Below are 15,074 nucleotides of genomic sequence, written 5' to 3' on the forward strand. Positions count from 1 at the left end.
GGGCTAATATCGGACTTATGGACTTGATCTGGACTGGGATGGGTTGTTTTCTCAATATTCAATTGTTCTAATATATAAAGCTCTTTCTATGAATTTTTTTCTCTAGTCAACCCAGACTAACACACCACCTCAAGCTTACAAGTGGGTAGAGGGCCAAATTATTAGCAGCCAGGTTGGAAGTAAACTCAGTAAAGATGGGGGTGGGGTAGGCGTGTAGAACCCCCTGCTACTGAGTCCATTTTGACTACGTCGGGTTTCCAAGATTGTAAATCTTTATGGGAACAGATAAGCCTCAACTTATTCCTGATGACACCCTGGTGGGTTTCAAACAACCCTGTGGTTAGCAGTCCAACGCTTACTGACAGTGCCACTAAGCCTCCTGAAAGGGTAATATTCATTCAATCAATTTTAGATGACCTAATTATTAGACTTCTTTCTATACCCCCCCTCTTTATAATAATTATATCTAGTCTCTTTGGGCCATTTACTTTTCCTGAAATCACAATGGTCCCCCTACATATGTATAGAAGGAGCCCTGTAGGTGATGTTGGGTTAAGTGTGGGGCTAGTACTTGCAAGGTAGGCCATGAGGTTACCTGCTTAAGTAAACTCTCCAAACCCCCTGGCTTCCAGTCAATGCTGACTCATAGTGACCCCTGTGGGTTTCCAAGACTGTAACTATTTACAGGAGAAGCCCAGACTTTGTCCCTTGGAGCTGCTCACGGTTTCAAACTGCAGATCGTGCCCCAACACATAACCGCACCACCCCAACCTGGGAAACCCTGTGTAGCATCCTTATGGGTCAGAACAACTGGATGCGGTATATTTTTCTAATATATGTGTATATAGAACAACTGCTCATAATTAACTCTATGTTCCGATTTGGGTGTTTGTTGTTTTTTACACAGGGAACAAATTCCTCTCCACAAGCTGGCCAGGCAAGTAATATGGTTGTACCACTTTTTAAAAACTAGGTTAAAATGTTTTAAAAGGAAAAGCTTGGCAATGGCCAAGTGCTTGTACAGCAAACACAGTCCTGGGAAGGTAGGAAGAGTGCTAAAGAAGACTCAAAACTTGGAACAGGTAAAGCTGAGACTTTTAGGCAGGAGGTTTACTTGTAGAGGAAGCGAGACTTAATCGGGAGAGCAAGGTCAGTAGGTTTCCACTGGCGTTTGCCAGCCCAGCTTAATATTTTCTGAATGTGGTGGCCATGATAGCATGGTGTGGTTTCTTCAGTGTGTTAGCTTCTCAATTCACGCTTGTGTACTTATGCTTGGGAACAATCGTTTCCTTCAGTTATCCCTGTAAGTGGAGAACCGTACACTGGAAGTGATAAGAAAGTAATGACTTTCTTTGACAGCTTTTAACCTATCATCAGCGTTCACTGTGACACAAGAGGTCAAGTGGGAATTAACTCAATAGCTACTGGATTTTGCCAAGAAATTGTACTGTTAAGTGTTAAGGTTTTTAACTCCTGAAACTTCCTTGTGCCATCCATTCTATGCCTATTTCATTTAACATATATCCATCATCCTTTGATGAGGTAAGCTGGAATGTCAAGATTCCACTTAAATATACACCAACTAAATCAATGCTCTCTCAAAGGGGGCATGGATTTTTTTCATTTGGATTCACTTGATCCTCAGCTCCTGAGGAACAAATACAAAAGCAGCACATAACCAATTGTCTTAACATTAATGAACAGATTAGGATTTCTCACCTACATGATATTTCATTTGTTGCATACCTTGTGTCTCCATGAATGAGAATTCCCTGGACAAAGAAATAATATAGTCAAAAAGCAACATCCCAGACACTGATCATCTTTACTGTTTTCCAAAAGTCACAGTATTTTATCCATTGACATAAACTCAGATGTTCGTTTAACACAACAGCAATCAATGTAAGTGCATTTGGTTTAACATCAGCTTGTCTCAATAATGACACATTTTTATGCACCAGGATCTCCCAGTTCCAAAGTACAATGTCCCTCAGGATATACTTTGTACTTATATAATAAAATAGACATGGATGCTAATCATTTGCCCCAGTAACAGTACCTGGCTTTACCCTATGAGTTTTGTGGGATATAAAAGAAGACATAATTGGTCACTGAAGGCACCACCACATTCGCTGCATTTACAGGCAATACCACATTCAGTGTATTCATAAGATTTCTCTGCTGCACAAATGTGTTTTCTCCTGATGGCTCACTTCTGGGAACAGGCTGTCCCACAAGTACTGAGTCCCGATTTGATAGGATCCCACTGCTGTTTACTAAAGTCTGAGATGCCACCGAAGGGATTTGCATAGTCACTGGACTGACAGGGTTTTCCGCCTGCGGATTGCGGGTATGTGATGAGCTGTGATTCCCTGCGGAAGGGTCTTTCACTATGCTGGAATCTGCACATCTCTCTCCTGTGGGTATTGTGTTATGGGGAATGGGAGTGTACAAGTACAGAAATTTATTTCCACACCCACTGCAGCGATAAGGTCTCTGTCCTGTGTGAGATCTTTGCTGTGCCAGGAGTGTCTGCTTCATGAGGAAGGCTTTTCCACATTCACTGCAGCGAAGGGGTTCCTTGCCTATGTGAATTTTTTGATGGTTAATAAAACTTGACTTGCGGGAATAAGACTGTCCACAGATAATGCAAACAAAGGGGCACAGTCCCGTGTGCACATTCCCATGTACTTTGAGGTGAGATTTTTTCCGAAAAGCTTTACCACATTCGCCACATATGTGGGGTCTCTCCCCAGTATGTGTTTGCTGATGAAGAAAAAAATTTCCCTTATGAATGAAACCTTTTCCACATTTGCTGCACACATAGGGTCTCTCTCCAGTGTGAATTCGCTGATGAATAACAAGATTTCCCTTTTGAATGAAGCCCTTTCCACAGTGATTGCACACATAGGGCTTCTCTCCGGTATGAATTTTCCGATGAGTACTGAGATTTCTCTTTCTGGAGAAGGCTTTGCCACATTCGGGGCAGATGTGGGGCTTTTCTCCAGAATGAACAGGCTGATGTTTTTTGAGTTGTGATTTCAGGAGAAAGGCTTTGCCACATTCTGGGCACCGAAAAGGTTTTTCCCCTCTGTGTGTTGTCCGAAGATGATGAGTGAGCATAAACTGTCTGGAGAAGGCTTCCCCACAGAGAGAACATTGGTGAGGTTTCTCTCCTTTGTGCATGCTCAGGTGCTTAATGAGCCAAGACTTCCTGGTGAAGGCTTTCCCACACTCACTGCAGACGTGTGGTTTCTTTATTTTGTGAGTGTTCTGATGCTTTGTGAGTTGAGATTTGGTGCGAGTGCATTTTCCACTTGGGGGGAATTTTATTTCTGTTTGAAATGGACCATGGTTAGCATGGAGAAAGGTTTTCTCATCTCTGTTCAACTCAATAGAGTTCATTACTTCATCGCTTCTGTTCTTGCTGTTTAAAGTTAAATTTGACTTCATAGGTTTATCATGAAAGGCAAGTACACTAAGCTTTTGCCTTAGCGGAAACTGACTTTTGTACCAAGAAGAAATATGTTCATAGGCATTATGTTCATCTCCTTGTTCCACTCCAGTCACCCAGCTTTCATTTCCCACATGCTCAGGCAGATGATCATCCACGTTACAGATTTCTAGCAGGAAAAAAAAATTCTTCCATCATTTGGATTAGTAATGAAAGTGGATTTTACAATGCTTTGATGTGAAGTGCTCTTTAGTACCAATCCTATGATGTGAACGTAAACAATCTAACTTAATGTTCCTTAAAGACTAGTAAAAATACAGAAACATCAACAATCCAAACAGTAAAAGCAAATAGCATAGACGCAAGGACAGAAAATATTTAATGAGTGAAGACAAATTTGGCTGCTGGCAGAGTACTGAGGGAATGTGAAGTACAGAGAAGTAAACAGCAGACCACAGGGACTGGAGGGCCACCTGATCCAAACTAGTGCAGGATGGACATCTTGATTCCACAAGTTCTCACAGAATGACAACTACGTACCAGGTATATTTGGGTTCGTGAAGAATGCAGAATGGGGCATTTGGGACCACATGACTTTTATATAGGCAAGTAAAGGTGTTGCACATATATAAATATGTTCTTCATAGCTACAAAACCCCCACACACACTGAAAGCCACTAAAAATAAGCATGAAGAAAGTAGCTGTACAATAAAGTCCTGATGTGGGCCGCTACATGTATGAACCTAGAAAACGTGCTAAGCAAATTAAGGCAGTCATTAAGGACCAGTACTGCATGATCTCATTTGTACAAAGGAAGCAAAGTTATAAAACTCATAAATGATTAGTCATTGCCACTATAAGCGCCTGGTAGTGGGATAAATGTTGCACAAATTGACACACTAAATAAAACATGTAAAAATTGGTGACTGGTTATGTTTTCTTTTTTTGTTAATAAATCATTTTACTGGGGGTTCTTACAGCTCATATAACAATCTATACATCAATTGTATTAAGCACATTTGTACATATGTTGCCATCATCTGGCTATGTTTTCTTGGTATATTTTTATCACATTGGAAAAAAAAAGTAGCTGGGAATTGTGAAAAACTGTATGAGAAGGTGAGGAGAGAGAGGAAAGATGACATGATTTGAAACGAGAGAAGGCTCACTGATAAATTCATTGTTGTGGGGTTCGGGTACAGGGTAAAATAGAGTTAAGAATCAAATATTGCCAGTAAGCATTTAGACTGAGCCAGAGACTAGCACTGCCTATTTTTTTTCCTTTGGCTTCATCAAATAGACATTTAGTTTCTCAGCATTTAAGTGGCTAGAAATCCAAATTTAGAGGGCCAGCGCTAAGGGAAGGCTTCCTCTCTGTGTTGGCTCTGGACTAAGATGCTTGTCTCTTTGAGCTTCTGCTCCTGTGAAATTTCCATATGACTTGTCACCTCTCTTCCCCATCTCTGCTTACCCCCTTGTTTAATCAATCCCTTCTATATATCTCTCAAGTGAGATGGTGTCATGACACACCTTATATGAATCCTGGTTAATTAAATGAACAAAGACAGCACATGCCCAGCTGGAATTATAACCACAGGCATAGAGGTTAGAACTTACAACCAATGGCTCATGCTGTCTTTTAACCAGATGAAGAATAGGATATGTACATTTTTAAAAAAGATGAACATCACAGTTTTGAGTCATCTCACATTTAAAGCTTTGGAAGAGAATTCTCCTGAAGGAATGAAGCAAATACAGCAGTGACACTAACTGAATGAGGAAGGGATCGGAACCGGTCGCTATACAGAGGACTAACTTGAAGTGGACGTGAGTTACGATCTGGATTGGGTTGCAAATGAGCGTGCAGGATATTAAAAATGTGTCTCTAGATAAAAAACGAGTAGAATAACAGAGATCTCCACAGCAGTGAGGCTGGCAGGTAGAGAACATTTGAGGTAACTGCCGAGATGGCTGCGATGTCATGGGTACCACAATACAGGAGAACCTACTGTAGTAAAGTGACAAGGGACATGGATGGACAAGAAGCCTGTCCCGGGGGGCGAGGAGGCATTCGTGACAATGAGAAGGCCTGCTTGCTTGCAAGGCCTTGAGGAGCTCTCCTACACTGTAGAAGGGGACGTATTCCATTTCCATAGGCTTCCAAATTTTCCCTGCATACTTCCTGGTGCTGATTGTGGGTTGTAGCCTGCTACTCCGGATCCCTCATTGTGTACCTCGTTACTTTCTCAGTGAGTCTAATTGAGTTAATATTTATATAAATTTGATCAAATATCTATTTAATAAAGCCATAGCAGCATGCTATGTGGCCCTGGAACGCTTGACCAGATTGTCCTACGGCAGCACCCCAATCAATGTTCCTGCTTATTCCTCCCATCACACAAGGGCACCTTAATAAGATGTTCCATGGGATATCTTGTGGCAACCACCTCACAGCCCTGATTTGATTCTTTATGATTTATTTCCTACTCTTAAAAAAAAAAAAATCAGTAAAGGTCCTTCAAATGTCCTCAGGAAGTAACCTAGAAAAGACTGCAGTGCACAGTTACATCCTGAGGACCATCACTCAGTGTTTCAGGGACAGATTAAATGGGAGGTACCATTGCCACCAAAAGCGTCTTTACCTTGATAGGGCTTACGTTCAGAGAGAAAGTTTGCATTTTCCACGTTTATGTGCTGATTTCATTTGACTATGAACGTTTTGCAAGCCCCTGGTATTGCTCTCTAAACGCCTGCAGAGAAAACAAGGTTTCTAAGGAGTAAAGGCTACATAGAGGTACTGTTAGGCATCCTCTGCCATCCCTCACAGCTGTGAGGTCTTCTCTGACGAGCACATGACCTTCCAGGTTGTCTGCCTGGAGGGATTTCGGTTGCTCACCTGAAAGGTCTGGACCTTGGACTTCATCCGATGGCTGGCATGGCAATTCTGCTCGTTCCAACCTGGAGAGTGCATCGGGTTTGGTAACTTCACACCCTGTTCATAGGAAACCAGATAGACCAAATAGGGCTTGGGTTTGGAAGGCTGGAGAGAGTTACTTTTGGGAAAATAATCTCCTTTACACAATCAAGGTTTTTCTCTCAGGAGTGGGGAGTATACGAGGAGGTACCCAAAAAAAACTGGAAAAGAGCTCCGCTCAGTGGAGCTTTTGTTGTATGCATTTTTCACGCTAGGCGAGCATCAAGCAACTCACTCTGAGTTAGTGCACCCAGTGGCATCACCTGGGAAGGTTCTCTCTGGTCACAATGAATTTTTTCACGAAAGCAGTTTCGCTTGAGCCTCATTTTTTGTGATGGCCGATTTAAGAGAACAGTGTGAAATTTTGTTTCCTGCTCAGGAAAAATGCCGCAGAAGCAGTGGTGATGCTGAACACATCTTACAAGGACCACGCTATGGGAAAAACTCAAGTGTACAAGTAGCTTTCTCATTTCAAAAAAGGTGAAATGTTGATTGATGACAAACCTTGTTCTGGACATCCATCAACTTCCCAAACAGATGAAAACGTCAACTTTCCGAATGGACCAAAAGTTTGTTCCGGGTCAGACTGTTAATGAAGCTTTCTATTTATAAGTTCTAAAAAGCTAGTGTAATTGTTGCAACAAAAAAGCCTAATTTGTGGCAGATGGGGGCTGGTTTTGTCACCATGACAATGCACCTACACATGCAGCCATCTCAGTACACCAGGTTTTGGCAAAAAATCAGCTTGCCTCTCTTACCCCACACACCTCTCACCTGACCTCGCTCTGTGCAACTTCTTTTTGTTTCCTTGAATGAAGGAAGGACATGAAAGGACAGAATTTGACAATGTGGAAGAGGTGAATGAAAAAATGAAGGCGGTACTGTCAACCATCTAAACAGATGAGTTTGAAAAATGTTTCCAAGAATGGAATCGCAGATTTGACAAATGTATTGTGTAATGGAAAGTACTTTGAAGGTGATCAAACTGTTTTGTAACAAAATTTAAATACATAGCTTTGAAAAAAAGAATTTTCCGCCTCCTGGGTACCCGTCATCTACATTCTGATGTTAGGTCAGAGTCTAGAGCAAGAATCTCCTGCATCAGAAGCCTGAAAACATTCCAAAGGTTTTGACAGCCAAGAAAGAAAAGGTTAATCACAGGGCATTCTGAAAGACAGTGGGAAGCTGTCCTCACCCAAAGACACCAGGTGGCTGAAGGTCTCCAGCATCACATCCCGGTACAGGTCCTTCTGAGCAGGGCCCAGGAGCTGCCACTCCTCCCGGGTGAACTCCACAGCCACGTCGCGGAATGCCGGTGATACCTGTCACAACAGGGTCCTATTTAGTGAAGTGATTTGCTTCGGACTCTTCGGAGAGTAGTTCAGCCATTTCATCTCTCTGTGTTTCATCTCAATCATGCATCCTTTCATCAAGCGAGGTGTTTCTATAAAATGTAGCAAGGAAGGCCACCCAGCTATGACAATAAAGTTTTCACTTGTAAAAAAAACACATAGCAGTGAAATTCTCTAAGTTAGAAATGTTCTCTCTCTTACACACACAACCAGTGTCTATATATCGGTACACATGAATATGTACTTGTGCATATGTATAAATGTGTGTACATAAGTATGTGTATAACCATCTATTTGTTAAGAGGTAAATGATAGCAATATTGAGAATACGATAGATCCCTGCAATCAGTGAGTCTTCCGAGCCAGTATCTGACTCTATGGTGAAAGATGCAAGATGTCAGAATAGGCAAAGAATTACACCCTGAATAAAACCAAACCAAACTCTGCCATCGTGTCAATTCCAACTCCCAGCAAGCTGACTGGACAGCGCAGAACTGCTCCGGTGGGTTTCCAAGGCTGACTCCTTACAGGAGTGGAAAGCCTAGTCTTTCTCCCACGGAATAGCTGGTGCTTTCGAACTGCTGACCTTGAGGTTAGAAGCCCAACCCGCACCTACTCAAAAACAGGTCATTCACATATTGAATAAATGTGAATTTGTGGTAAAAATGTAAAAGAAACTATCAACATCTAAACCAATGCTCACTCTTTTTAAAAACGGTTTTATTGGGATGTCATTCACGTATCATACAATTCAATAGTTTAATTTAAAAAAATAGTTCAATGAATTAAGCCATGTTGTACAACTATCATCACAATCAATTTTAGAGCATTTTCTTTCTTGTGCTCATTGTTATTAGCTCCCCATTTCCCCCAACCTCCCTGCCACACCCCCAAGGAACATTAGTTACTGTCTCTACAGATTTACCTATCCTGTTATTTCATAAAAACATACCCCCCCCAAAAAAGAAAAAGAAAATAGTAAGAGTGAAAAAGAGAAAAACCTCAATCAAAAAGAAAGCAGGAAAAAAACAGAAAAAATAAATAAATTTTAAAAATAAAAATAATAATAAAGCAGAAAATACTAAAAACGAGAACAATTTTAAAATGAGTCAAAAGGGACATCAAATGATAGTGCTAACTTTTAACCTACCTGCATTTGCAATGATGTACTCTGCATCGTAGCAAGGCTATTCACAATAAACCTATCACACCTGACCTATGGTCAAAGAGGATGGCTGCTTCCGAGGCTTAATCCACATGTATTTCCCCTTCCTTTAAAAAAAAAAATCTGAAACAACTTTAGAATGGATCAAAAGGGAGAGCAAATGGTATTACATTTTAACCTCACTACATGTGCCACAATCAACTCTCTGTCTGACAACCACACCAGGGCTCTTCCAATATGCGGTTGAAGAAATGATGCAGAAAGTAGCAAAAAAGGGAGTGTGAATGCCTGAGAGAGGTTCGAAAGCAAAGGAAAAGAGCGACCATGCCTCAGACGGGACTATACATCACTTCGGAGAGAGAATCAAGGTAAGTCACAGCTATCTCCAAAGGCCGCCCTCTGCCCATGACGACCATTGCTGACTGAATGAAATGCGTGGAGCAGGCGGATTCTAAGTAGTCCGTGACGATATCGACTCCATCGCGAGTCCCTTCCCCGTGAGTGCTGGCTCCACGGTGGTTTGCACTAACCCAGTGGTTCTCAACCTTCCCCGTGCCACACCCCTTTAACACAGTTCCTCACGTGGTGGTGACCCCCAAACAAGAAAATTATCTTTGTGGCTACTTCATCACTGCCATTCTGCTACTGTGATGAATCGGGCAACGCCTGTGACAGGGTCGGTCGACCCCTAAAGGGGTCAAGACCCACAGGTTGAGAACCGCTGCTCTAACAGCTTCCGGCAGAGGTGATGGATTGCCCTTCTAGGATGCTATTCCGTACTTGCCACGTGTGTGGCTTCTGTCATGCTGGTTTTCATGAAGTCAGTTGCCGTACTGGGGAAGGCAACTAGCCAAGTACTTGAGGGCTCCCTCTGTCCACCAGACCATGAAGACAGAGGTCCTGTCCTCCTGGGCACGAAATCACGACCACGAGGGGAACCGAGTGGTAGTCCTACAAAATGATTTACAGTCTTGCTCGATGGTGTCGGATGCTGACGTCTGCGTCTGAGCTTCTCTCTCCCCAGTACCTACAGTTCCAAATGCATCCTTTTCGGATGACCCAAACTGACATTTGACAGGCCTCTAGAAGCGCATTCCGGCCCAGAGGAAAACGTACAACAAGCCAAAAACATCACCTGAGCCTTGATCATTTTCTGTCGTTCTTGGGACTTGGTCAGCAACTGGGATGCTGTCTTTGTGTTTCCTGAATCTGCTCCAATTTCTGTTGAGAAATTCGACTTCCATAAAGGGTGTCCCCCAGAAATGACAATCCCCAACTTGAGTCACCTCTTCCTCCTTCCTTCAGGTGACTGTCAAGCTGCTGGGGACTCGACCTGTGGACTGAAGGAAAAACCTGTGTCAATAGTACATTCGCCCTGGGGCCAGACGCTGTGCTTCTTAGCGTCACTCAGTGCCATCAAGTTGATTCCGGCTCACAGCGACCCATGAGCACAGAATAGAAGTCCCCTTGTGGGTTCCCTAGGTTGTCAATCTTTCTGGGAGTAGCAAGTCTCAGCGTTCTCATGTGGAATGGCTGGTGATTTCAAACGGCTGACTTTGGGGATAGCAGCCCAATGACTAACCCACTGTATGACACCAAGGCTCCTTAACACTAGATTCCTCCTACTGGTTACAGTCCCTCTATTGGCTGCCCCCAAACATTTTTCACTCCAGGATTCAGAAAACTAGATACAGTATAATAATTAAACAAATGGCCCATCCATTGCTGTGGGGGGGGACCAGCCCCTCACAACCATATCACGGGTCTGATAGGTGCAACTGTACGGTTATGATATATAAAGATGATAGCAAAGTCATAGAAAATAAGAGAAATGGAAGAGAAGGTAAAATAAATGAGTCAGACACATTTCATGGTAGCACGCTCACCTCCTGCACAGCCATGATCTCACCAGCCAGCGAGGGTGGAGGAGAGGGGAGAAGGGAGAGGGAGCGATTTATTTCTAACCAAGGTTTATATATCTTTTGGGGTGTGCAAGCCACCTAATTACAGGTAAAGACATACGTCACAAGAAGGGGTTGTACTATAGGTAACACAGTAATGGGAGGGGATGACCTAGGGGTATACACACAGTAGGAAGGGTTAGGACTGGGGGTACATGTGAGAAGATGGGCAGATCCTAGATTCAGGATGGCAGCCTAACTTTGGACATCACTGAATAGGTTTGACTACTTCTCTGGTTCTCCATGGAAACAATTACTATTCTTATAGTAGGGTGTGAGCCCCATCTACAGTGGATCACACAGTGGTCTGATTGCTCTGGATGGCTGATGCCTTCAGGGAGATAATTTGACAATCATTTACGTTAGTTGCAAGCAGTGTCCTAGTTCTGACATATATTTGGGGGAGACGAGCTGGGGAACAGTCATTTTATAACCCACAATTCGCCCTTTTGTTTTATATATAAAATTCAAAAGAGCCACCGGGGCAGCATGGTTACTTTCTATACATTGGAAGCTGTCAAGGCAAATTTAATGACCAAATTAATATAGGCAAGCCCAAAACTCAGGCTTATGACAAGCATTTTGAATCCAGGGTGGGGGATAAAGCCCCCCTATACCCATCTACTCTTGGGGGAAGGTATGAGAGGTATTGGATGTCGCAGCAGGAAGAGAGAGAGCAAATGGGAATGTCTGCTTCTATAGGCAGACAGACTCAACCATGTGCTCACTTTAAGGCAGCATAACTTTAAGGGGAGAAACTGGAAAACACATTCACTTGTCTAAACCACGGCTTCCACACCACTGTCCGGGGAAGACACGACCTGTCCGCGCAATCAAGGTTCAAGGGGCCCTTGCTTTGTCCTCACAATCTCCTAGACCGCCGTTCCCAACCTGGGGGTCGCGACGCCTTTGGGGGTCGAACGACCCTTTCATAGGAGTCTCCTAAGACCATGGGAAACACCTATTTCCGATGGTCTTAGGAATCGAGACACCGCTCCTCTATCGTTTCCAGGGGGGTCCGCCCACATGCAGATACGCCCACCTATGAGTCCCTGCGTGAAGATTGTGACCCATGCTACGCCATGCTTCCAGACAACACTTCATTGATTTGTCATTAGAAACAGATATTGCACAATATAGAATGACATATTGTTTTTGTGATTCATCACGATGCTTTAATGATGTTCAATTTGTAGCAATGAACATACATCCCGCCTATCGGATATTTACATGACGGTTCATCACAGTAGCAAAACGAAAGTGATGAAGTAGCAATGAAAATAATGTTATGGTTGGGGGGTCATCACCGCATGAGGAACTGTATGAAAGGGTCACAGCATAAGGAAGGTTGAGAACCACTGTCCTAGACCACAGACAAGGACCACCATCCCGCCCTTATGAACGTGAACCCTGGAAACACACACACACACACACACACACACACATACACACACACCTATGATCCAGGTCCAAAGTTCACCCCCACATTAAATCCCGCACCCAGTCCAGACACTGCCCCATCGTAGGCACACACACACACACACACACATACACACACACACACACACACACACACCATGACGAGCGGGGTGAGGCACAAAGACCCCGAACCCTGACGGTCAGGTCAACCTGGGTCGCTGTGCGAAGGCGCTCAAGCCCGGTCTGACCCCAAAGGCACCGACTCCCACCTGCTTCCTTCAAGCTCCTCCGCCCGGCGCCGCCCTGGGGACGCCCATGGGTCCTCAGGCCCCCACGTGCACACATCGTCCGCCCTGTGGAAAGAGCAAAAGCCACACGGACCTGACTTCCTCTGCAATCACAAGGCGGTTCTGAAAAGCTGCACTTCCTTCCCCGGACGGCTTCCACTTTCCGACCGACGGCGCGGAAGCCTGGCCGGGCTACGGCGGCCGGCGAGCGCCAGCGAGGTCAGAGGGCGCGCCGACGGCCGCGTTTCCGGCTTCCGCTCGCGCAGTCGTACGGCAACCCCTTAGGGGCGTGGCTTCGTGGAGGCGGCCATATTTGCAGACCAGACGTACAGAGCCCAGGTGGTTTCCGAGGCGTGGTTTGTACTGCTGTGGTGGCTGGCGCGGTGTGATGCCGGAAGCTGTCACTGGGATTTTAAATGCGAGCGGGTGACCCCAACGTGAGCAGATTCCAGAGGCGCTAACAGCCTAACAAGAGGCTAGAAGAGGGAACAGGCTGTCCACTTAGGAGGCATTACTCCCCCACCCACCCCTCCAGAAACAAAAACCACCCACCTCACTGCCATTGCGCTGAGGCTGACTCTTGCAACCCAATAGGACGGAGGACGGCCCCTGTGGGTTTCCCGGACCGTAAATCTCTGTTGTTGGGTGCATCCAGGCGATTCTGACCCATAGTGACCCCATCGATGCACAACAGAAGGACACTGCCCGGCCCTGCGCCATCCGCGCCATGGTTCCCAGGCCTGAGCCCGTGGTTGCAGGCACGGTGTCAATCCATGCCCTGGAGGTCTGCCGCCCCTACACGTCATCAAGCACGAGGTCCTGCTCCAGAGTCGGATCTCTCATGGCAACAAGTCCAAAGTATGTCAGATGAAGTCTGCCATCTTTACCTCCAAGGAGCACTCTGGCTGTACTTTTTTTATTATTATTAAAAAAAATTTGGTGGGGGACTTTTTTTTTTTTTTTTGAGGGACTTCTTTCAAGACAGATTTTTTTCTTCTTTTTTTGCACTCTGTGGTTCTTTCTTTTTAATTTGATAATTTATTTATTTATTGTGGAATTTTTCTTTTTTAAAAAATCCTTTTATTGGGGTCTCTTGCAGCTCTTATCACCATCCATCCATCCATCCATCCATCCATCCATCCATCCATCGTGTCAAGCACATTTGCACATCTGTCGCTATAGTACTTTGCATATTCTTCTCCAGAATCACAATTCAAATGCATGTTCTTCGGTCTTCTTCATTCAGTGTCTAACTTTCACGCGCATATGACGGGTTGTTACACTGTGGTGGCTTGTGTGTTGCTGAGATGCTGGGAGCTACGTCACTGGTATTTCAAATGCCAGCGGGGTCCCCCAAAGTGAACAGGTTTCAGTGGAACTGCCAGACTAAGAGCAGACTACGGAAAAACAATTCCACTGCCCACTTCACAGGAAGGAACTGCTGGTATAGAATGGAACATGTAAACCTCTAGGGAGTAGAAAGTTTCCTCTTTCTCCCAAAGAAGGAAGGGTGTCTAGTGGTTTAGAACTGCTGGCTTTCCTTCCTCATAAGTTTAAGGCATTAGAACTGCTGGCTCTGTGGTTAACAGGCCAACATGTAACCCAGCGAGCGGGAAATCTTTATGAATAGTAGGGAAACTCTGTTAGATAGCGTGCCACAAGATGAGGCCCTCAGATGCGACGGCACTCAAAAAGAGACAGGGAAGAGAGACCTCCTCTAAGTAGCTTGACCATAATGATGGTGCATGAAATCTAGCTTTGAGGATCTTCGTTTGTTGATAGAGCACAACTCAAAATGAGACAAAATGGCTGCAACTATCCATTAGTAATTGAAATGTGGGATATGAATTATGAATCTAGGAAAATTGGATGGCATCAAAATAAAATAGAATCCACAGACATGGATAAAGTATGGTTATCTTCAAGAATGTTAGCTCCTCTTGGATGCTTTGTACTCTCTCAGAATGTCAAGACTAGTACATTGCCCATTTGTTGGATGTATATGATTCACGAGAGGCCTTCATGCCTCAAGATTTACAAAAGCCAACTGTTGCATGAACTCTGGGCTCTTTTCCCTTCTCCCGAGAATGGAGCTGAGTCCCCCTTTTTTGTCTTCTTTAATTGCACCCATAGCTCCTTGAGCCCATTGGACTTGTGGAGTTGGACCCCACAGTGGGGGTCTGCAGGCTTGTCTTGAAAGGGTTCAGTGCTTCAAATCTCCAGGTAACAGGTCGAAAATGAGCGGAGGTTGGGGGCGTCTGAAGTGTTAGGCTCAATGGTGTTCTTTCAGTGAATGAAATCTGACCTAGCTCTGAGTGGCTAGTCACAAGAAGGAAGTGCTGAATGGGGGCTGGTGTTAAAAAGGAACAACAGACTCACTCTCTCACTCACTCACTCTCACTGACTCACTCCCTCACTCACTGACTCACTCCCTCTCTCTCATTCACTCACTCACTCACTC

The 15,074-nt window shown here is 44.4% G+C and overlaps 1 protein-coding gene across 1 annotated transcript in view; it reads right to left on the reverse strand.

Annotated features, from left to right (window-relative positions):
* LOC101662841 (zinc finger protein 793) overlaps positions 1 to 12,793 on the reverse strand; it is a gene marked incomplete at its 3' end in the record, with an annotated part of 19,641 nt that extends 6,848 nt beyond the window's left edge. The window contains exons 1-5 of the mRNA XM_045292580.1: positions 12,708 to 12,793; positions 10,082 to 10,286; positions 8,932 to 9,053; positions 7,625 to 7,751; positions 6,352 to 6,447 (exon numbers count right to left, since the gene is read on the reverse strand). Of these exons, the coding sequence (XP_045148515.1) occupies positions 6,352 to 6,447; positions 7,625 to 7,751; positions 8,932 to 8,958 (250 nt within the window). The remainder of the gene's footprint in view (positions 1 to 6,351; positions 6,448 to 7,624; positions 7,752 to 8,931; positions 9,054 to 10,081; positions 10,287 to 12,707) is intronic.
* Between the last annotated feature and the right edge of the window lie 2,281 nt (positions 12,794 to 15,074).

This window comes from Echinops telfairi, unplaced genomic scaffold (assembly GCF_000313985.2).
Source record: "Echinops telfairi isolate 266 unplaced genomic scaffold, ASM31398v2 ScPeMD7_655;HRSCAF=1070, whole genome shotgun sequence".
Lineage (NCBI taxonomy): Eukaryota > Metazoa > Chordata > Mammalia > Afrosoricida > Tenrecidae > Echinops > Echinops telfairi.